This window comes from Lepus europaeus, chromosome 12, assembly GCF_033115175.1.
Source record: "Lepus europaeus isolate LE1 chromosome 12, mLepTim1.pri, whole genome shotgun sequence".
NCBI classification, from domain to species: Eukaryota; Metazoa; Chordata; class Mammalia; order Lagomorpha; family Leporidae; genus Lepus; species Lepus europaeus.
This window is the reverse complement of record NC_084838.1, coordinates 66,866,266-66,891,215: the sequence shown is the minus strand read 5'-3', so window position 1 is coordinate 66,891,215 and position 24,950 is coordinate 66,866,266. Positions and strand designations below refer to the sequence as shown.

The 24,950-nt window shown below is 36.6% G+C and overlaps 1 protein-coding gene across 1 annotated transcript in view; it reads right to left on the bottom strand.

Annotated features, from left to right (window-relative positions):
* Nucleotides 1–14,342: 14,342 nt before the first annotated feature.
* The window catches only part of PTPRD (protein tyrosine phosphatase receptor type D), a 428,560-nt gene continuing 417,952 nt past the window's right edge, over nucleotides 14,343–24,950 (bottom strand). Inside the window, exons 28-32 of the mRNA XM_062208263.1 lie at nucleotides 24,676–24,802; nucleotides 23,347–23,472; nucleotides 20,179–20,333; nucleotides 16,898–17,033; nucleotides 14,343–15,094 (exon numbers count right to left, since the gene is read on the bottom strand). Of these exons, the coding sequence (XP_062064247.1) occupies nucleotides 15,026–15,094; nucleotides 16,898–17,033; nucleotides 20,179–20,333; nucleotides 23,347–23,472; nucleotides 24,676–24,802 (613 nt within the window). The 3' untranslated portion in view covers nucleotides 14,343–15,025. The remainder of the gene's footprint in view (nucleotides 15,095–16,897; nucleotides 17,034–20,178; nucleotides 20,334–23,346; nucleotides 23,473–24,675; nucleotides 24,803–24,950) is intronic.

Here is a 24,950-nt window from a genome sequence, read left to right as displayed (position 1 = left end):
CAGGTTTCTTTTTCACTTCAGTTTTTGTTTATTGTAGCATAAACACATAAGATTTTTCATCTTAACCATTTTTAAAGTGTACAGTTCAGTGGTATTAAAGACATAATTTTGTACAACCATCACTAGTATACATATTCAAAACTCTTTTCATCTTGTAAGTTTAGAACTTTGTTCCTTCAAACAACTCCCCATTCCTCCCTCTTCCATCTCCTAGAACCATTCTATTTTCTGTCTCCATGATTTTTGGTTATTTTTGTTTATTTTGTTCATTTCATAAACATGGTATCATATGGTATTCATCTTTCTGTTATTGGATTATTTCAAGAGTCATATCTTCAATATTGATCTATGTCATAGCATGTGTCAGAATTTTGTTCCCATTTTAGGGATGAGTAACAGTCTATGGAATATATATGCTACATTTTGATTATCCATTCATACACGAATGGACATATGGGTTGCTTCTAACTTTTAGTGGTTGTGAATAATACAGCAATGAACTTGAGTGTACAAATATCTCTTCAAGGTTTTGCTTTTGATTTTGTTGGGTATGTATCCAGAAAAGGAGTGGTTAAATCATATGGTAAATCCATTTTTTAAGTTTTTGAGGAATTGATGCATTGTTTTGCAAAACGCCTGTTCTGTATTTTACTGTTAATCAACAGTGTACAGGGGCTCCAATTTCCTCACAACTTCCCCAACACTTTTGAATTTTTTTCTTTTTTTTGACAGGCAGAGTTAGAGAGAGAGAGAGAGAGAGAGGGAGAGAGAGGGGGAGGGAAAGGTGTTCCTTCCATTGGTTCACTCCCCAAATGGCTGCTACAGCTAGCACACGGCGCCGATCCGAAGCCAGGGGCAAGGTGCTTCCTCCTGGTCTCCCATGTGGATGCAGGGCCCAAGCACTTGGGCCATCCTCCACTGCCCTCCCAGGCCACAGCAGAGAGCTGGCCTGGAAGAGAAGCAACAGGGACAGAACCGACGCCGCAACCACTAGAACCCGGAACATCAGCGCTGCAGGCGGGGCATTTGCCTAACACTTTGATATTTTGATAGTCATTTTAATGGGTGTGAATTGGTATCTTAGTATAGTGATGCTTTCATATCTGTTTCCCTATTAATTAGTAATGATGTACATGTCTTTTGAGACAAAGAGAGCGAGCAAGTGAGTGAGCAAAAGAGAGAGCACTCTCCCATCTACTGGTTCACTTACAAAATGGCCACAACAGCTAGGGCTGAACCAGGCTAAAGCTGGGAGCAGGGAACCAAATCCAGGTCTCCTAACTAATTAGGCTGTCACCTGCTACCTCCCATCGTGTGCATTAGCAGAAAGTTGGAATTGGGAGTGGAGCCTCAATTCCATTACGGTCCAATAGGCTCTTCTATATGTAGTGAGGCTGTCCTGGTTGCAGCTTATCTACTAGATTAAATGCTTGCCCCGTGTATCTTTTAATGTGCTTAATGGCCATCTGTACAATGTACCTTCAAAAAGATCACAGAAGATGTGCATTATCTTTGAATTTTATTTCCTCATGAACTTTTTTTAAAAAAGATTTATTTATTTATTTGAAAGGCAGAATTAGAGAGGCAGAGGCAGAGGCAGAGAGAGAGAGGTCTTCCATCTGCTGGTTCACTCCCCAGATGGTCACAACTGCTGGAGCTGCGCCTATCTGAAGGCAGGAGCCAAGAGCTTCTCCTGGGTCTCCCTATTGGATGCAGAGGCCTGATGACTTGGGCCATCTTTTACTGCTTTCCTAGGCCATAGCAGAGAGCTAGATTAAAAGCAGAACAGCTGGGACTTGAACCAGTGCCCATGTGGGATGCCAGCACTGCAGGTTGCGGCTTTACCTTCTGTCCCACAGTGTCAGCCCCTACCCATAAACTTTTTAAATCACTTTTTTTTTTTTTTTTGAGTGTTGTCTGTTTAAGTCTTTTGCCCATTGTTGACTCAGGTTGTTTCATTGGTTTGTTTTTGTATCTGAGTTTTAGGAGCTTTCGATAGTCTAAATATCAATACTTTACCAGATACATGATTTCTTTTCTTTTCTTTTTTTTTTTTTTTGGACAGGCAGAGTGGACAGTGAGAGAGAGAGATAGAGAGAAAGGTCTTCCTTTTTTCTGTTCTGTTCTGTGGTGCACGGCGTTGATCCGAAGCCAGGAGCTAGGTGCTTCCTCCTGGTCTCCCATGCGGATGCAGGGCCCAAGGACTTGGGCCATCCTCCACTGAACAGCAGAGAGCTGGACAGGAAGAGGAGCGACTGGGACAGAATCCAGCGCCCCGACTGGGACTAGAACCCAGTGTGTCGGCGCCGCAAGCGTAAGATTAGCCCAGTGAGCTGCGGCGCCAGCCCTAGATAAATGATTTTCAAAGATATTCTCCTATTTCAGATTGCTTTTTGGTTTTTTGTTTGTTTTTTTTTTTTTCTCTTTCCACTTTTAAAAAAATTATTTAAGGTCTACAAACTTCATGCATTTTATATATATATATATATATATATATATATATATATATATAAAATTTAGGAACATAGTGATTCTTCTCTTTTGATTACTGATAGTTTTTAATGTATAACATTTTTACATTTTCATTGAAGTCCATTTTGTCAAATTCTTTTCCAGTGCTTTGATGTCATATTCATGAAATCATGATTCAATCTAATTTTAAGGAGCTTTTGTCTAATATTTTCTTTTAAGAGTTTTATAGATTAGGCCTTACATATAGGTCTTTGATAAATTTTGACTTAATTTTTATATACAAGTTTAGGGAAGGATCTAACTTCATTTCGTTCTATGTGAGTCTCAAGTTTTTCCAGAATCATTTGTTAAAAAAATTTTCATTTCCCTTACTGAATGGTGTTTGCACACCCTTATCAAAAATCATTTATTTATATATGCAAGAATTTATTTCTGAGTTCTTTCTACTCTATTGTTCTATAGGTCTCTCTTCAAGCCACTATCACACTATTTTGATTACCATAGCTTAGTAATAAGTTATGAAATGAGGAAGCATTATTTCCAAGTATGTTCTTTATCAAGATTGCTTTGGTAATTTGGAGTCCCTAAAGATTCCAAATGAATTTTAAGTTGGAGTTTTCTAGTTTTGCAAAATACACAGTTGGAATTATGATAGAGATTGGACTGAATCCATAGTTTACTATGAGTAATATTCACATCATAACAACATAAAGTCATTCTGAAAATATGGATAGAATGTATTGCCATTTATGTTTTATTTAATTTTTTCAGCAATGTTTTATAGTCTTCATTTTACAAGTCTTTCAGTATCTTGGTTAAATTAAATCTTAAATATTTCATTCTTTTTAATGTTACTGTAAATTTAATTTTTTCTAATTTATTTTCCATATGTTTCATTGTTATAGAAATCCAATTAGTGTAATGTGTGTGTTGATTTTGAGTCCTTCTATTTTGTTAAATTTGTATATTATTCTTTCATTCCAATTTTGACTCTTTTTTTTTTTTTCTTGATTGGTCTGCTTAGGTCTTCCAATAATATGTTGGGTAGACTTGGCAAAAAAAAGACATCCTTGCCTTGTTCCTGATTTTAGAGGAAAATCTATAGGTATTTCACCTATGGCATTTATTGTGTTGCAATAGTTTCCTTTGTTTTTAGTTTACTAAAATTTTTTCTTAAATCTAGATGCTGTTGAATTATCAAATGAGCTTTTTGGTTCACCTTGTAATGTGTTACTAAATTATTTTATGTTGAAATAGCCTTGCATTCAAGGAACAAATCTCAGTTGGGGATGGTGTATATTTTTATATTGGCATTAGGGTAATTTTAGCCTCAAAGAATGAATTAGGAAGTGTCCCTCATTCTCAGTTTTTTTAGGAAAAGATTGAAAGATTAGTGTTATTCTTTAATTATTTTGTTGAATTTACATCTGAATTTATCAGGTCCAGGATTTTCTTTGTTGGGAGATTTTATAATGGATTCAGCATCCTTACTAAAAGGACTAATTGGACTTTTCTCCTTCTAATCGCTCAAGTCTTGGTAGTTTTTGTGTTTCTAGAATTTTGTTCATTTCCTTTAGGCTACTCATTTGTTGACATACAGTTACTAAGAGAAAAGTACCAACCTGTAATTCTTTCATTTTGCATAACTAGCAGTAATCCTCTCACTTTATTTCTATGTGCAATCATTTGAGTCATATCATTTCTCAGTTCAATTTTGTTGATCTTTTTCAAAAACTAACTTGGTTTCATTGAATTTCTCTATTATTTTCCTATTTATTTCATGTACCCCCTACTCTTCATATTTCCTTCATTCTGCTAGCTCGGGTTTGGTTTGCTCTTCTTTTTCTAGTTTCTTATGTTATAAATTAGGTTGTTGATTTAAGATTTTTCATGGTTTTGTTTTTGTTTTTTAGCAAGTATATATTATAAGAGTTATAAATTTTCCCTTTAGCATTGCTTGCCCTGTGCCCTGTGTGTTTTGGTATATTGTGTTTTTATTTTCATTCATCCCTAGGTATTTCCTAGCTGCCTTTGTGATTTCTACTTTGATATAGTGGTAATGTCAGTGTGTTGTTTAATTTCTCCAATTTTGTGAGCTTTTCAAAATTACTTCTTTTGCTACTGTTGATTTCTTACCATTCTTTTTGTTTCAAGTTCTGTTGATTTCTAACTGTATCCTGTTGTCAGAGAAGATATAGGATAAAAATCAACTCATATTAATCTGTGGCCTAACATATGATCTATCCAGGAAAATGTCCATGTGAACTGTAGATGTGTTTGCATGTTGTTGGATATAGGATTCTGCATATGCTTCTTAAATCTAGTTGGTTTGTTGTGTTGCTTAAGTGCTTTCTATTTTTACTCATGTTTTTCTGGTTACTATATCCATTATTGAGAGTGGAGTATTGAAGTCTCCAAATATTATTACAGAACTATGTATTTCTCCTCCAAGCTTTTCCTCACAGATTTTGATGTTTTGTTATTATATGAATGTGTTTAATGTATTGAACTTTTAATTAATATTAATATCCTTGTCTCTTGTAATTTTTAAATTAAAGTCTATTTTGTTTGACATTAGCATAGCCTCCTCTGCTCTCTTTTGGTTACTCTGTATATGGAAAAATCTGTTTCCATCATTTCACTTTCATTGTTTTTGTGTCTTTAAATCTATTATGAGTCTCTTAGAGATAGCATATAGTTGGATTATGTTTTTATTTTAATTGATTTTGTCAACCCCTTTTGACTGAGTTTAATACATTTATATTTTCTTATTATCAATGAAGGACTTTTTCATTTTGCATTTGTTTTCCATGTGACATATTGCATTTTTGACTCATTTTCTGTTTTACCATCTTTCTTTATATCAGTTGTTTTTTGCAGTAAAATATTTGAATTCTGTTTATATTTCCTTTTGTCTGTATTCTGTGACTATTTATCACAAGTGTTCCATTTAACATCCTAAAATTATTACACTCTAAATTGAATGCACAGCATCTTAAAAATATTTTAAAAACTTATATTTTTAACAACTCTATCTCTACCAGATTCATTTGATATCACAAAACAATGTATTAATACATTGTATGCCCCAATAATTATTTTCAGCACATTAGTCTGTTAAATTATGTACAAAATAAAAATTTTCAGTTATAAAACCGCCATTGTGATAACGCTAGCCTTTTAGTCTAATAATTTTTAATGTATTAGTCTCAAGTTACTTATAAAACAAAGGGTGGAGTCACAAAACTTTGTTACCAGAATACCTGTGTTTATAATTGCCCATATATTTACCTATATTGAGATCTTTCTTTTTTTCTGCAGTTTCAACTTATTGTCCCGTATCCTTTTACTTCACCCTGAAGGATTCTCTTGGGTATTCCATGCAGGGCAGTAGTGGAAACAAATTCTATTAGCTGTCGTTTATCTGAGAATGTGTTTCTCTCTCTCACTTTTGAAGGACTGTTTTACCCAAAATTGAATTGTTATCTTTCCTTTAGCAGACTATATTGGCATACTACCTTCTGACATCTAAATTTCTGATGAGAAATTTGTAGATAATGTTATTGAAGATTCTTTGTTTGCAAAGTCACTTCTCTGGTTATTTTCAATATTCTGTCTTAATCTTTGGCTTTAAAAATTAATTATAATGTTTCTTGATGTGATTCTCCTTAAAAATTTTACTTATAGTTTCTTCAGTGTTCATGTTCTTGTTTTCTGTCACATTTCAGAAGTTTCCAGCCACTATTTTTCCAAATATTTTCTCTCCCCAAAATGTTTTCTCTTCTTCTGAGACTCCCATACTATGTAGGTTGGTCTGCTTGATTGTGTACCACAGGTTACCTAGGCTCTGATCATTTTTCTTTAATGGTTTTTCTTCAGATGTGATAATTTCCACTGACCTATTTTCAAGTTTGCTGTTTTTGATCATCTGCTTGCTCACATATGCCTTTGAATTCCTATAGTGAATCCTTTATTTCACTTGTTGTGCTTTTCAGTTCCGGAATTTCTGGGGAGTAAGATGGGTTCCTTTTTAGGTTATCAATTTATTAATTTTTCCACTTGGATCATATATCATTTCTTTACTTTCAATACATCTTTCTTTAGTTATGTGAGTATATTAAGATAGTTGTCTAAAAGTCTTTGTCTAGTACTTACGGGATAGTTTCTGTTGACTTATAATTTTCCTTTGAGTTGATCATTCCTGTTTCTTTGTATGACTTGTGATTTTTTTGCTTTTAATCTAGACATTCGAATCTAATATTGCAACTCTGAAAATCAGATTCTTCCAACTCTCCAGAAATTGCTGTTTCTGTACTTTTTTTCATTTATTCATTATTAGTATTGCAGTCTGTCTCTGTGCCAATGATGAGCCTAGGTATAAATTTCAGGTATTTTTAGGTCTTTCCTCATACTGCATGCACAATAATTTTCTATTTTTTTGAATATGCATTGTTCTTGAATAATTTAGTCTTTATTATCTGGCTCCCAAATGGGAAAAAACAATGGTCTTTAAAACCTGAGAGGCTTTATAAGGATTTATTTATTTATTTGAAAATTAAAGTTACAGATAGAAAGGCAGAGACAGAGAGAGATCTTCCATCCTCTGGTTCACTCCCCAGACAGCCACGATGGCCAGAGCTGGACCAGGCCAAATGCAGGAGCCAGGAGTGTCATCCAGGTTTCACATGTGGGTGGCAGGGAACCAGACACTTGGGCCATTGTCTGCTGCTTTTCCCAAGGCATTATCGGGGTCTACATTGGAAGTGGAACAGCTGTGACAAGAGCTGGAGTCCATATGGTATGCTGGTGTTGCAAGCAGTGGCTTTACCTACTATGCCACAGGGCCAATCCAAAAATCAATCAAACAAGACAAGAAACAAACTGTGACTTCACTACAGCTGAACAGGGAAGTACTTGAAACAATAGGAGAAGGTGCAATGACAATGGTTTCTTGTCCTTTTGGCTGCACCTCTGATATCAAATGCAATAGTCAGCAATCAAGTATAGATCCCTGATATCTGGAGAACAGGGTCCTTTTTTGACCCATCTTGGCTGCTAGAAGAATTGTGCAGGTTGCTCCATGAACACTTGCACTGATGGTTATCCTGGGGCTAAGGGTGGGTGATGGACAGCAGCTCCTGTGCAAAGAGCTGAAAATTGACTGAAGGTAACTACAGCATACTGTCCAAGAGTTTTTCTGTAAGTTTTTCTGTAAGTTTCTCTGATGGTTGCAAACCGTCAATAGACTCGAGAGTTCCAAAATAGTTACATGGGATTCTGTCAATACAATTTCTGCTAGGTGTGAAAACAGATTTCTGGGGCTTCCTATGTCCCCCAAAACCCCACAGAAGTTTTGGGTTTTTCCTTCTAAATGATATTGTCATAGTTAATGGGCTTTGCACTTCCAGTTGATTTGTCCAAAGTGATATAAATCTAGCACTTGTCCATCCATATACTCTGATTGTGTTTTAGTAGCCAATAGTTCAACACTTTCAACTTGCTGGATAGGTTAGCAAAACAATCTAGGACCATAAAACACACTAAAATCTCTTCAAACTATATGTAGTTCACAAGCCCTTTATTAACTTTAATGATCTAACTGTGGGTAACAGTTACTCTGTCCCATGTACCTTTGTTATTTCAAATTCTTAAAATAGAGAAAGAGTTCATAATAAGGAACTGGAGGAATGAAAATAATTTTGGTTAAGCCAAAACTTAACAAAAATTTATGCAACAAATCTTTGGAACATTGAATACTGTAACAGGTTATGAACAGGTAAACAGTTCCTGCTGTGTAAACATTGAACATAAACGTACACATTATCAAGATCTCCTTTGGGCTGAATGTGAGCTGCACCCTGTACAGTGAGCAACATAGCTGAAAATTGGCCAGTTTTATGGATACATATTTTTGCATCAGTTGTTTCCCATCTCCCTCTGTGATTGTCTTTGTCAGATATTCCAAGTGTTATGTGTCTGTAGCCTTGTTAGTAACCCATTACAATGACAGTTAACATCAGTTGAGCATCCTTCCACATTTCAACAACTTTTTTATCTTTAAGGCAAAATTTAAGCACAGTTCTGTTCCCTTCTCAGCTTTGAAGACCAATTTATTATGCATGCATATATATATATGCACAGATAAGAGTTGTTAATAAAGCTTTATTAACATAAACAGGGAAAAATGCACAAGAGGTATAGGTTAATGGCTTATCAAAATGTAAGCATTTGTGGAATCATAGTTAAGTCAAAAAATCACTCGTGCCTCATAAGTTTGCTTTTTGCTTTCCTAACCACTCCCTTCCTTTCTTTCCTAAGAAACACTGTATTTTTGTGTATTGCATTTGTTCATCAAAATTTTATTTTCCAAACTCACTCACTGCTCCAAAATGTTGTATTACATCACTTTATCACACTTCTTTATCCATTCTGTTGATGGGCATTTGTTACATAGTTTTGATCTCTGTGATTCATGTTGTAATTGGCAGATTCTTCCTTGATTTCCTTGATCATTTATGATATGAAATGGAGCATTTTCATGTGTTTTTGAGCAATTAGCAATTGTTTTTCTGTTAAATACTCTTTCAAGCATAATGTCTAATTTAGATTGGGCTGTTTCTTACTGACTTATGCTAACATGCAACCACAGATTAGCAAATGGTAAGTTGTGAAGCATTATGCTCTTACATTCGTGATATTAAGGATTGGTTCATTGCTTTCTTTAAATCATTTTGCTTCGGTTTATAACTTTCACTATCATTCACAGAAAACTTATCAACTTTGTTCATACTCTAGTGTATACTTGTTATCAATTTCATTTTTGTCATCTTTATTATTTTTCCTTCTTAGAGGTAAATTGTTATTTTTCTAGTTTCTAAAAAATCAAGATTTTTTTAGCCATCCTTCGTTTCTAACATGTGATTTATTATATCAGATATAATGCACCTGGAATCTTTAATTTTCTGATTGAGGAATGTCTATATATGTGATCAATCTGCAAAAGTCAGGGTTACTTGGGAGAAAAGGATGAAATGTGGGAGGGAAGAACATCTGTTTAGTCATAGGATTTCAAAAATGGCATTTGGATAACAGGATTATTTCATTCTGTCATTATTTCCATGGCAGCAGGTAGTTGACAATTACATTATCAAACATATCTGTGCTTTGCCTTATATAACTAATGGGGTTGATTTGCAGCCAGTTCTTGGTCTCCTAATGGTCACTGTAATTTGGCAAGATGAAAGCCACCCTAACTCCTTCTTAACTTGACAACTCAATGAAGACTTTGCATATTTGTGCTAATCAGATGAACATAGCCCAAGTCAGGTCAGTTAGTACAAGGGGAATCCACTCCCTTCTAGGATTTTTATTTGTGCTCTCTGGGAAGCCTGGCTTACGGTATTTGACCTCAAAATTTCCAAGGACCACAAAAAGGAGTTAAAATTGACACTAAGAAAGTAGAAAGCATTCAAGAATATTTGGGGAGGCACCAAGTCTTGAAAACGTTACCTAAGCCCTGAATCTAGTTGTATCAAGATTCTCCATTCCTTGGAGGCAGGTGCTGTGTTGCAGCGGGTTAAACCAGCATCCCACAGGGGCACTAGTAGGAGTCCCGACTGCTTCACTTCTGATCCAGCTCTCTGCTATGGCCCGGGAAGGCAGTGTAAGATGGCCTAAGTCCTTGGGCCCCTGCACCCCCATGGGATACCCGGAAGAAGCTCCTGGCTCCTGTCTTCAGGTCTGTGCAGCTCTGGCCATTGCGGTCATTTGGGAAGTGAACCAGCATATGGAAGACCTCTCTTTCTGGCTCCACTTCTCTCTCTCTCTTTGAAATAAAGAACATAAATTAAAAAAAAAAAGATTCTCCATTCCTATTCTTTTAGGCTGAGTTTAGTTATTGCTAATCTTTAGTAGATAAGCCAACAAACACTTTTATTTTCCTACATGCCAATTTGTGTCAGATTTCTGTCACTTCACAATTGAAAATCTTTTTTTTTTTAAAGATTTATTTGTTTATTTGAAAGTCAGAACTACACAGAGAGAAGGAGAGGCAGAGAGAGAGAGAGAGAGAGAGAGAGGTGTTCCATCTCCTGTTTCACTCTCAAATTGGCCACAATTGCTGGAGCTGTACTGATCTGATGCCAGGAGTCAGGAGCTTCTTCCAGGTCTCCCACATGGGTGCAGACGCCCAAGGACTTGGGCCATCTTCTGCTGCTTTTCCCAGGCTATTAGCAGGGAGCTGGATGGGAAGCAGAGCAGCTAGGTCTTGAACTGTCGCCCATGAGATGCCAACACTGCAGGTAGCAGCTTTACTGGCTATGCCACAGCACTACCTCCACAACTGAAAATCTTAACCTTCATGGGTTCTAAACTTTACTTCGTTGCACTTGTCTAAGTATAATTTTATTGTTATTTCAATGCCATTCTCTGACACAATCTCTGACCAATCTCTCTGTAATTAGCAGCAGCATCTCAACTGTTCAAAGCTGCCCCACAATACCTAGAATGGTTATTAATCATAATCAGTACTCAATAATATTGAGTGAATAAACAATCCAAATCAAGTATTTTCCCAGACACATTAAGAAAGGTTTTAAGAAATTAACATTGAAGAGATAAATTTTGTATGCATGACAGCTTTCAACTTTTTCAAGTAGTTGACAATTTTTATAGATATTGTGATTGCTTTTATTGTAGTCATCTCTACATAATGATTGCCTAAGATATTTAGTATGAACTAAACCAATGCCTCTTTGATAGGTGCACTTGTGCAAACTATTTCTCTGTGCCTTGGTTTGCTTAATAAGGAAACCCACTTACCTCAAGGTAGGCCCTTGCAAACAGTATCTCAGGAAGAATTACTGTTAGCACAAAGGAACTAAGTAGATGAGCAGAACAGAAGACAGAATGTATGGACAGTTCAAAACCAAGTGCTTGAGTGGACAAAAGCAAAGGACCGGGGCTGCATAACACTGACATTTTTATTAGAATTCATTTGTAACAAATGGAACTTGTGTCAGCAAAGAACTGATTTTCATACAGACTTCTTTCGCCACCAATGTAACGAAGTAAGAAAATAAAAAGCACGCCTTTCATTCTGTAAAACATTTACGCGTACTACTAATTAGAGGTAATTGTATTTTTTTAACAAGCCATTTTACAAGTTATTTTTTTTAAGTTTTTCAGTCTATGCATCCAAAACGAGAGCAAAGAACACAACTGTTATCTTTGTAAAGACACTCCAAGCTTGGATGGCAAAGCCACGTTAACGGATGGATAGGATGGATCTGTAGCCTTCTGATCTCTGCTGGAGTATCAGGGCACTCATGAACCAAAAAGGAAATCAAAACCCCAAAAGGAAAATGAACAGGGAATTCAAAATAAAGTGGATAAAGGATAAAAACAAAGCAAAATGAAGACAAACAGGAAAGAAAAAAAATGTGCATTACTGCAGATTTTTTCCTTTCCTGTTTGTATATTGTGTTATTTACATACACATAAATGAATTTCTGAAGCAGTTTCTTACAGATGGGTTCAAGTAATAACATTATTGGGTGTAGAATCAATAGGGCAGTGCATAGTACAAAGGTATAGAAAGTGCAAAGCTCCCTAGAGGCCCTTCCCTCCCCTGGCTGTCCTCGCCGTTGTCTAACCATGCAAATCATTTTTAAAAAAGAGCTAAAATAAAGTTCTGTACAAATCACTTTTTATATATTTTGATTTTTTTTTACCATTGTAACTAATTACAAAATTATACATAACTACACATACATAGGTAAATAATAGCACCGTACTGGTTATGGTGATGAAAATAATCGGAAACTTGAAAGGTTTTTGAAATGGCAGATAAAGATGTTTACCTGGGAAATTAAAAATTGAATGGTTGTACAGAAAAATACAGAGTGGAATGCACATCAATGACAGTAAGGGAGTTAGTTCTAAGAACAGCTCCTGAACAGTGAGATTTTTGGAATAGTCTCCGCCTCGTTCGTCTATGGTATGCATCCCATTCATTTCCTTCTGCTGATTACTGCCGTCCTTCCCTTGTACCAAATGGGCAGTGTTTGTTTCAGGGAGACAAACTGCTCATTGGTCAGTCGTTTTGGTGTGCAGTACTCCATCCGAGTCTACATGTCCAACATGGCATGTCTGGTTGATGCAATGTCTGTCTGACCCCCTTTGTTTCATTAAAGAAAATTACAGCACTTGGATAAATCTCCAAAAGATACAAACTGAAAGAAAACAATAACAGACCCACATAGTGCACATTCTTCTCTGGTTCTGATGTAGATTAGAGAGTCTCATTCTGAGGTAGCCTTCTAGATACTTTTTTTTTTTTTTTAAGAATTATATAGCTTTTTTCTTTTTTTTCTTTTTATTTTTTTTTATAAAAGTGCTCAAATATGATGCTTGCAAGTGTTTGGTCTCTTGGATTTCATTCTGCTATTGATGGGAAAACATGAAAACAAAAATCCTTTCATGCAGAATATCCATGAAGCAAAAATTAAACCAAAGTATCATATCTATACCAAAATGCTTTTAGAGTTCCATGGAGTTTTTGAAGGTTCTTTAAAATCATGTGGGACGTGGCAAGCTCATGCCATCATTCATGGCTTCCTAGAGAAATTAATGGTGGAAGAATCATGTCGGAGATATATATTGTTTATCTGGCCTTTTAGAAAAATCCTAATGGAATAGCAAATCTATTCCAAATTACCAATGATGTTTGCTACTAAAATAAGTTTGGTGCAGTTACTGCATGTTCCCGAGTAGATTTGGAAGGGATTATAAATAAAACAAGTAGCTTTTCCTGATGTTGACGGTTATGAAAGCAAAAAGGGCCCTGATTATCCAAGTGCTTTGGGCTGGTAAAATCACTACCATCTTCTACTTGGCTGAAAACTAGGAATGCATATTATTCAAAGAGTTTTTGTACATGTGGTAAACAGATAATGCTTTAATTGAAAGAGTAACAGAAAATGAACAACTAATGGAAACATGAACCAAAAGCTAAAAAGAAATGCTATTAAAATAGGCATCAATTATAAGGCACTCTAAATGCAAAACTAAAACCAAAACAAAACAAAGTACAGCACTTCCCAGGAATGCTGTATGCCACAAAATGATTCTGACTGAACAGAGTAACATGAGTTTGGCTTTGCCCCTGTTACATATCATAAATGCAAATTTCATAGCACATACTATAGACAATATACGATTGAATACACTTTTTAAAAACGACTTGATAGCTGATATATTACAACATTCTCCCCTCCTAAAGGGATATGCACTGACCTTTCCCACATGCACACACCTCTTAGATATTCAATAATTTTTATTGCACTAGAGTGTTTAGAAATATTGAATTTTGTTGGAAGCCTGGTGAAGAAAATAGTATTTGTGAAAGGACCAGGTGGGTGGAGGGCAATGGGGTAGGAAATTAGGGGGTGAGGTTTGGCAATCACTGATGTGCATTCCTCATTTCCCTTTGAAAAATTAAAGTTCTGTGATATTAAGAAATAGCCATGTCTCATAAAATTAAGAAAACGCTGAAAAACATGAGTATAATAGCTTTTCTACCTTTAAAAAACTAAATCATGGGAGAACTAAAATGATAGCTGTATCTATCTTTTGGAGTGGACATACTGTCTATATATACATAGACACCCTCATAAAATACGGATATATATGTATATATGTTAGCAGCAACTTTATACTTTGCGCCTCCCTGTTGATTCCCAAAACAAACAAAACAAAATTGTCTGACGAGAATGGGTACTTTCTCACTAACCCAAAACTCAACAGAAATGTAAAAATAATATCTGACAAATCAATAACGTAGATTGAGTGTATTGCACAAAAATGTGCAAAGTTTCAAATTATTTGATATTTCTACAGCAAGAAATTACAGATAACAGTTCTACAGCTTAAAAAAACCTACAATTTGGAAATTAAAAAAAAAATGAAGAGTAATGTATCTTTTTTAAAATTCACTTTATCGAATGATACATTTTGTTAAAAAAAAGTTTACACAGTTAGAAATGAAGCACAGGTCAGCAGTATCTTTACAATACTAAAAAACTAAACCAAGGACTTTCTTTTTAAACATTCCCCCCCCCACCCCGTTTCTTCCTAAAATGTTATTATGAGCATATGGTGGGAAGGGGCGATGCCAAAGCAGAGTCCATTTGACTGAGAGAAGCCACACCAGCAAGCTTCCTTGCATCTAACAAGCAATCCTGAACAAGATGGTGGTTCTTTGCTGTGATTTCTTCTTCCCTTTGTTTTGAATCCTTGAGGTACCTGTAGATAAAATCCTTCAGATGCCCCATAAGTCAGGATTCTCTGTAATATTTTTCAGGTTAGATTATTAAACTGGATTCTTGGTCCACCTGGAATAGTTTGTTTTTCATTTGTTTTGTGTGTAATAGTCCCACTATGTGGTTGTTAGCTAGAAGTTAAGAAGGACTTCTCAAGTGCCCTGTATGGCTCAGAAGAGACTCCATGGATACTGAAGGGCCTGCAGTAAAAATCCAGAATGGGTCAAGGGTTTCTACGTTGCATAGTGATCAAAGCTGCCCAGGTACTCTAGTGCGGCTCGATAGCAAAATTGATACTGATCCTGCAAGAGACAAGGCATGGGGAGAGAAGGGAAGGGACTATGAGCATATCTTAATAGAAAAATAAAAGTCAATATTGGAAAACAAAGGGACATCTATGGGGACAAAATTACTACCCCTGTCAATCAATTCGATCCGATGATCAATCAGCCACATGGAGTGTTTAGTAACTTCACTAATCAATTTGACTAAAAAGGTCTCCTAACTCCACATAGTGCCAGCTCCAGTGAACATTATCTTCCAGACGAGTGTGAAATCTTTTCCAATACACAGCAATAATTATCACCAACTGAATATGCAAACTCTTTACTTCCTGCAGTCACTGTTTATAATTATCTGCTTATTTGTGATAACTAATTCTTAGTTGGTATATTTAGGAAAGACTGATAGAAACTGTCTTGAAGAAAATCTGAATTTACTTATTTTCTGGGCTATGAATAACAGAGTTTGAATCTCAAAAAAACATGATTGGACAGAAGACCCCTGCCGGTAATGAGGATTACTCTCATTTCTGATGTTCCTTTGTAAGTGACAGAGGTAGTCGAAGGTAGCATCTGAGAAAACATCAGACACATAGAGCCAGTGATACAAGGTGCTGGATTTTCCAGCTTTTTATGTCTGAAAATGGCATCACAAGATTGGTTGTCCACATCCAAAAATACTTGTGCCATTTGGCCAAATTCAGTGTGAATTTGTTAGTTGTCTGTTCCACAAAGGCTCATACTAAAATAAAACAGTATGAAACACGCCTTTTTCAGACAAGGAAGAACACTGTCATATTGGAACAAATTGGAGCATTGTTGGAAAGATGGCAAAATTACAATTTACAGGTAACTATAGGGATGAGAAAAAATAGGATTTTCCCCGTAAGAGAAACTTATCTTCAGTAGCCAATGGGGCTGATAGTAGATAGTTTCTATTTTGCTTAAATGTGCATTTCTCTACAATAAAAATGGTAATGCAAAATAAATGGAGTTTGCTTTCCTGTTTTGTCACAGTAAGTTGCTTGGCTAAATGTTAAGGGTTTTTAAACGTCCAATTTCCCTCTGTCAACCCCAACACCCATTAACTATGTCAGGCTGACATAATGTTTTGAGCACTGCAAGCCAAAGGCTTGTACTATTTTGAAATCAAAGTCTGGAAGATACTGTGAATGATGTATTTAGCAACACATATAAATTATATAATTTAGTGGCTGTTTGAGGAACATAAACAGTATCACTCATCCTAAGAAAATGAACAGTCAATAGGCCAGACTGGCTACATCACTAGCTCATATTATGCTGGGAAATAGCTAAATTTCCTTATCAAGCATTGGCATAGAAAATTCTCTAAGTTTATGTAGGACTCCAAAATTTAAAAGTACCATTGTTAAAAAATGCAACATAGAGCACTTGCTATTTCTGTAGATGTACAAAAAGAGAATAAAGATGTAAAATGGACTGAGGGTACAGTATGTGGCAGACTCTGTGTTTTATTTATATATAAATATGTGCTTTATGTTAATATGAATATAATGAATTTTAACAATTTGGTATTTTATAGGACATAAATGGTCACACAGTGACAATTTAACTGAGTTCAACCTAACATATAATATTACATCATTTCCACAACACTAAGATATTGATAATGTCACACAACTGAGAAGGAATATGAGGTTCAAAACTACTAAAGGATTCAATGCTTTTCCCCCATATCTTGTTGTACTTTGCATGTGGTATGGGGAGTCCCTGGACTCTGAGGTTCTGGTTAGTAAAACCTAGGTTCAAGCGATGTGATGACCTCATAGAGATTTTACTCACCTCAGTCTGTACCATGGCTGGCCGTTGTGTTCTTAACATTTTGACAGTCTGGAAGATGTCTACAACTCCTTCATATCTCATTCTTTCTAAGACAATGCTGAGTGTGATGAAGACTCCGGTTCTTCCAACACCCGCACTGCCACAATCACAAAGGTAAAATTAATGAAAGGAGCAACTCATAGTCCTGGCTAATGTGTTTGGAGGTGGCTGTTCTGCCACCAGATTCCAATGTCCAGCAAAGTGTGATACCAAGTTCACAAAATGACGAATCTTGGGTGGTGTGTTGTAATAACATGTGAGAATGAGTGTGGAGCGATTCAGATTAAGTCTTATAAAGTCAAATGACTTTTCAATTGGGGATATATGCCATTCTAGAAAGACCAGGAAACCAAAATATATTGTGAAGCAAATGGATAAAAGAAAAGGTAAGTAAAATAAAGGCTTTGAAATTGCAAACCTTTCCTACTGAGCAATTTAAAAGCACAGAATGATTCTGAACAGATTTAAATGAACTGAGCAACCGTAACTTTTCTATTGTGCATTACTCTCTTCTTTCAGTCACTTAAAATCCATGCAGGGCATTACACCTCGTAAACATATATATATGCAAGATACCCAGACTTGTCAAACAGTGACAACTGTTGTGATTTGAGCAAAGAGAAGGCAGAGTTAGACACTGAGAGAGACAGAGAAAGGTCTTCCTTTTCTGTTGGTTCACCCCCCAAATGTCCACTGTGGCCAGTGTGCTGTGCTGATCCAAAGCCAGGAGCCAGGTGCTTCTTCCTGGTCTCCCATGCGGGTGCAGGCGCCCAAGCACTTGGGCCATCCTCCACTGCCTTCCCGGGCCACAGCAGAGAGCGGGACTGGAAGAGGAGCAATCAGGACAGACTCCAGAGCCCCAACCAGGACTAGAACCCAGGGTGCCAGCACCTCAGGCAGAGGATTAGCCAAGTGAGCCACGGCTCTGGCCTGAGCAAAGAGATTCTATAACAAGGTTTTTTTGACATGAGATTTTTCACTTAAATCTTTGGGAGGGCCTATGAAAATCCTGGAAATTTATGTATGGCTTCTGCAAATGTATTTTTTCCCCCCTGTTTCCTAAAATGTAATTTTCAGCAGGCTATCAAAGTTTTCTCTAATCAAAAAAAAAAAAAATAGTTGAGAGCCACTGATCTGTACACTTATCTACTACTTTTAGATGATCAGTAGCTAAAACTCCAGGATTCTTCTCACCATGTTAGCAAGGTTTTGAGTTCCTCTCTGTTATTTTTACTTTTTAAAGATAATTCCAGAATCTTCACAGCAGCAAGAAAGAAAATTAATTCATAGTCCTGGTGCACTTAAGAAGGAGGAGAGCATCTGGAGGTTTAGGTAATGAGAAAAACAGTGAATATAATCTGAAAAATCCCTACAATTTTGGATCCTAATTAAATGGCATGTGTAACGCTTGGGCAAAGGCTGTAGAAAATGGATGGATTCATTTACTTGGGGATGTAGCTGACAGGCATATATAAATAGTGTGTCCCTTTTTAAACTGTGATTTCTGAAGAGCCTAAAACAGAAAATGGGAAGCAAGGCTTTAAAATCCACGGGCAGTCTTTAAAAAGCGACTGATGCTATGTCCGGCAGCAGTCACAGCTTCTGTTAAGATGCAGCCGATGACCTTGAAGGTCCCTTTTCAACCTTGAAAATCTCTCTCAGTCCTGAAGGACTGTGATTTATGACCCTTTTGTTGAATGGTCCAGGTACTCCAGAGTCTATCGTCTTGATTTGACTGGTCAGATGCAACAAAATGCAGTGTTTCTGGCCTTCTACTAAGTCCTTTCAAAGAAAACAACAGATTTGACCTTATAACTTATAAATCTATTTACTTTATCATGCTAATTCTTTAAAATGTAAATAAAGGAAGTGCTATTTTCAGGACATTTCTAGATAAGAGAACGTATCTAGTCTTAAGTGAATAACTTGCCATAGTGTTTCTTTGAAGAGATGTTAAAATCATTCTGTGAGAACAAAAGTGATAAGTAATCTACACAGAAATACTTATGTATTTATGGGAATGGTTAAAAGCTTAGAATGTACACTAAGTTAAATACAATCTTTTTCCTTATGGCAAATGCCATAGAAGGCTTAAATTAGCATTCAGAACAGTTACATGCAAAGTTAAATATCCAGGTAATTCAAGCCTAATATAGTCCATCCACTTTGAATATGAGTCCATGAATTATCTGGTACATGCTCTTTGGTTGTATGACTTTTTCTAAGTCAACACAAAATGTCTGTTTCTCACATAATATACCATGCTTGAGAAACAAAGTGTACTAGAAAGTGTTTTAGAGATCAGCTGAGAAAATTGGGGTCCAGAGACGTTTTCTAATTGTCATGGAGTTTCTTAATAGCAGAACTGGGACTAAGACACAGATTAAGCCAAGGTCTAATATTTTTCCTGTTTTGGAACTTTCACACAGTCTGTCATTAAGAACTATATATTTAAGCATTGGAGTAAAAAAAATTTTAAATAAACTATCTCAAGATTTTGCTTGTAAGATTGGAAACTGAGATGTCAAACTGATTTCATCATAAAATTTTTAGCTTAAACAAAAGTAGGCAAATTTCTTTTGCTATGACGTTTTTGCAAAGTAAGTTTCAAAAGTACAAACTTGATAGTGAATGTCCAAACCATTTGCTTGTTATTCCTATTAACTTCAATGACTTGAATTATAAAACGTTCTATTAACTATTGAAAATAATTAACTTTAAGGTGCTTCATTTTCTGATATAGCGACAATTTTCAAGCAAATTGCATTTTTATCTGCGGTATCATTCTAATCACTTATTGGCTGGCAAGAATTAGTATTGTCATTAACTCTTGATAGCTATTTATGGTTTGCTCAAGAAGACAAACATAGGAGAAAGATGCAGAAAGATAGTTATCAGTGCAATGCTATGAAATCAAGGCAAGTCAGAAATGATTAACAGAGCAAATTATTAGTAAGGAATGCACCAACAACTCCTATTAAGGTAAAATTGGCAAGAAAAGCTACTGTTTTGTTTTGTTTTTCTTAGGATAGATACAGTTGGGTGATGAAAATCTCTCTATGCTTATTTTAATTTTATGGTAAAGAAGTTAAGTGAATCCTAATTCGGAGAACAAAGTTTCATTTAAGCAGATGTGCTTCAATAAGCCTATATAGGCAATGGATAGGCAACAACACTAATTTTCAGAGTTATCATTACAGAAATCACAAATGGAAACTTAACACTCTTGATCGTGAACTTACCTGCAATGGACTGAAATGGGTCCATCTTGGCCAAACTGCTCTTTTGTTTTATGAACTTGGCCGATGAAGTCAATAAATCCTTCTCCAGATTTTGGCACTCCTTGTTCTGGCCAGTCAGTGAACTGGAACTGCCTCACTGTTCGGGACTGGCCGTCCTTTAGATGGAAAGCCACATACCAGCCACAAAGGAGGTGCCAGGAGGATTCAGCAGGCACACAGACCACAAGAACAATCATAATTTTTTCCCAAAAATAAAAAGGGCAGAAGAGGTTAGCAGCACGTTTAACAGCAAACATAGCTATATGGGTATTTTATCTGTTATTCACGTATTTGCATTCACATGTACCTAAATCATACATGTACTTCCTCTCACAATGCCCAGTTAAAAACCTGCACTTCAGGTAGTGAATAGTCAGTGCAGCTCCTGTATTAGCAAATGACCCAAGACCCAAAATTTGAGATCAAAACACTATGCCTACATGGTTTCCTAAAAGAAAAATATATACTCCACTTTAAACAATGTAGGGCTCAATAAATTCTTACTACTACAAGGAGTATCCAGACATGCCATACAGACCAGAGGTTTTGCTATTGTCTTAATAATCTGTTATCTGCTCTGCTTACATATTTCTAGCACTGTCAAATGACAAATGTGACATTCAGAAGATCTGGCAGAAACTGGATAGTTGCTGTTAACCTAGATGCCCACATGTCTCAGAGGCATACATACAATTTTTAGCCAACAGAGGGGACACATGTGTCCCATGTGACTATGGTCATAAGCAGGAAGTAGACATCCCTCAAGGATACCAAAGAGATTATCAGCAAATAAATGCCCTTTTCTGAAAGAAGACTCTTCTTGGTGGAGCAAAGGAATTAGGAAGGCTGTGGGGGGCTTCATACAAAGAAAGCAAAAGGCAGAAGGAACACAAACCAGATGTGAGAAGAGTGTTTCCTAAAGCGATTAGGCAAAATTGCTGTGACTCATGAAGCACAAGTGGCTTGAAAAGAAGATACTAAACACTTCTGATTCCTTCTGGAGTTTATGATATTTCTGGAAGCACAATAAGAGCTGAAGGGATGCTCTGTTTACAGAAGCAGAAATAACAATTATGCCCATCAACTTCCTCCTCTGGTTCATCTAAGAAGAGATAACCCAAACTCCAAATGCGGAGGGACTGATCCTACTTGAAGGGGCCCTGTTCCCAGGTGGCTCCTTCCACTTGAAGAGACTTCAACTTGGACTGCCTTTCCATTTCTGTTAATACCTATGTTCCCATTAAATTTCTTTTGAAAGCAGACATACATATTCTGAGGATTCTGGGTAAGTAGACAGAGATGCAATCTTTCTCATTCAGTCATATGGAGAAGAGCAAATAACTGAACTTGAGGTGGGCACAAACTAACTAGCTTGGTAGCTCCCACAAGTACAGGGTGGATTCTTCACTGAAATCATTTGGGGATGGAGGTAAAATAGGAAGATCACACCAGCTCTGTGGGAACACTGGGAAACCCACCACTAACCACATGGCCCTATAACTAACTTGTGCAGGGTTACCCTAGAAACATGATTTACTTTCCTATGTTTCTGCAAAAGGTTTGGAAAGCACAAGAAGCAAAGCCAGAAGCCAGGTAATGCAGATTTTCCTCCTCTAAATGTCCTTGGGATTTCATTTTTGACCACAGTGGCTTTTAATAGCAAAAAGAGGTCATGTGCACAAACCCTTACTATTTGGAGGACAGACCACTTGACTACGTTTAAAGGTTACCTGTTTAACAAGATTGTATTTTCAAGGAGCAACTTGCTTTCTAAACTGGAAAATTGAGATTAGAAACACCCCAGGAGCACAAGCAGCAAGTGCTGTGGTAGCTAATATAAAATCTCAGGGAGACAAGTGAGCAAGTTCCTGTTTCAATCTTTCTTTCACTTATGGTGAACTGGATTTAGTTTAGGAATGCAAAGAGAGGTAAAGGTGTCTCTGCCATTGGTAGAGCCTTCCTTCTAATTTTTATCATCTGAAATACTTGCTGAGCTTACTTGTAAAGCATTTAAAATTTTCTTCCTTATACCTATTTTCAAATTCTGAAAGGCCATGATTTTATTATTACTTTTTATTTTTTAACAATATAGTGAGTCACCAAAGCATTCTAGCTTGATCAACCCAAACATAAGACCCAGGGACTTCACTACTGCCTTGAGAACACTAACCTTCAGGGTAGTTAATACTTTAGATTTTCTGGGATTAGCAGGTCTGTCACCTGGGCCAGCCCTCCTGCTAACCACTTTCTTTTTCACTTTAGGTCAACAGCCAGGGCCAGGCTTTAGGGATTAGCAGACAATCTTGAACATGAATTTGGGAAAAGCTTCTTCCAGAAAAAAACAGTGGATCAAGTAAATAGCTTTACCCTGGAGTTTTATTCAACCCACCCATGGGGACAGTTCCAAAACATAGCAGGGCTTTGAACTAACCCTTTCTCCCCAAGATGTATTTGTAAACATGGTTTGAAAGTAGCTAACAGGCAAATATATTAAACTTTATGCAGAGAATATCTTACATCAGAGCTGAACCTTGGATTCAGCAATCTAGATAAGAAATGCAGAATGAAAATTAGCCAACAAGGGTTATGGGTGCACTGCTCTCGTGGGCAGACACTTTAGTACATGGAGGAATAAACCATGCCAGGAATCAAATTAGAATGTGCAAAGCTTGTCAGATTCTTCTGAAGAATGCCATTTGCTCTGCAGTTTTAAAATCATACCAAATTAACCTCCCAGCCCACATGACCTAAAGGGCTTTGCAAAACAACATATTTACAGCCTCAAGTAATGAAGAAGTCAAAAAAGTTCCAAAGAGAATGAGCTGAGAAGGTGACTGTAAGCACAGCCAACCAATCAGTAAATGCTTCCCACAACACACACTCACCAAGTACATCCCCAAAGGTGAGCTGCCAGATGTTATGTTTGAATGGAAGCCAAATCTGGGTTTGAGAATGCATGCCAGACAGAGGATAAGTTTCTCTTTTATATATATATATAAAAGTCCTCCAGGTTGGGTGATTTCTTCTCTCTTTGGGAATATGGTCACTTGGCAAATATTTCTCCTAGAGAGGTAAATTTTGGACTATGTTTTAGCTAATGGTTAAGAGTCAAAGACTCTGCCAACTTACCCTGGCATCTGTGACCTTGAATTCCCTTAGGATATACTGTGGCATGTTGTACTCAGCCATGGGATCTACAACAAAGTACTGATATCTTGCAGATCGTTCTGCTGGCCAGTACTGGTGACATTTCTCCTAAAAGGAGATAAAATTAGCATTAATGTTCACAAAGTGTAAATAAGGCTTTGGCTATCATCTATCTAATTCCTTTTTTCATTAATAAAGTTTTAAAATTCAAGACAAGGTGAACTGCGTGTTTTTCTTTTTGAAACCATAAACTCCTGGAGAATAAGGAAAGCATTTGGCTCATACTTGCCCATGGTATCCAGCATAGGACTTGCAATTTAGTAGTTGCTTAATACATACTTGTTGAATTTAATACTTTCATAGGTAAGCACCTTCATATCTACAAGTTATCAAAACAGTTATATAAGTCCTTACGCAGTGCTGGCAATGTAAATCATGCATTGCAAACACACAGAAGGTTTGTACCATTGCAAGTTGTAATGAAAATAATCATCAATATAAAGGCAGAAATAAGCCTCTGAATTGATCTAGTCCAATCTCAGTTGTCAATTGAGGAAACTGGGGCTCAGGTGGTTTTAATGACTTGGCTAAGCCCCTGCAGAGAGTAAACTATCAAATCAGGAGAAGTCAGTTACTTTCCTACTCTGATTTTCTTTTTTGCTCTCTTTGGGGGCTCCAGAAGCTGGGTTCTGACTGCAGCTTTACCATTTAATTTATACAAGAAGAGGGAGAGGAAAATACCTCTTGCAAATATGGCAAAAATGCTAGCAACTACTGAATCTCAATGATAGGCTCTTAAGTATCTGTTTAATGTATATTTAGGTACATTCATTTTTAAAACATGGTGTAGGATTACTAGACTATATCCTTAGAACAATTATGCAACTTTCAAAATTTATTGAATGGGCATAGAAGGCAGGAAAGTAAGAATTTGTTTCAGGAATGAAAGTCAGATTTCTTCAACTAGAGCAATCACAACACATTTGCTCATGAAACTCCATCCTGTCCAATGTGAAAGGAAACAAGCATAGAGTGAGAAGCAGATATAAGTCATCGGGAGCACTAGTTTCTATGATTTTTCTTTATTGGAAACTAAGCACCAGGTCCATTTTCCAAATACACTTCAAAGAACTTGATGTGGCTTTGCAAATCAGAAACCAACAAGGATTAATGAATGGTCCACATGTGTCCAGAATACTTTCCTATCAAAGAAATGATGCTGGCACTTGAGTTATTAAAAAGAATTCCTCATTTATTTACATCTACAGTGAATGTGTATGAGGACACACACCAAGGGTGACACACACTTACTCTGCCCATTTCACGCAGCTTAGTGAGCATCACGACAATGGTGGAATTGTGCTCCCAGAGCATCCGCCAAAAGTCTTCGGTGGTCTCTGCCAAGGGCCCCTGGGTAGCAATGTAGGCTTTCTGTTGCCTAAGTTACAGAGGTTTAGAAAAAGCATGTTAAAGTATCCAGGGAACAGACAAAAGCTCGCACGTGATATGAAAACATCAAGCATGCTGATGGGAAATGAAAATATATTATTAATGCAATTGCAGTACATTCCTGTAAAGACTGCCTC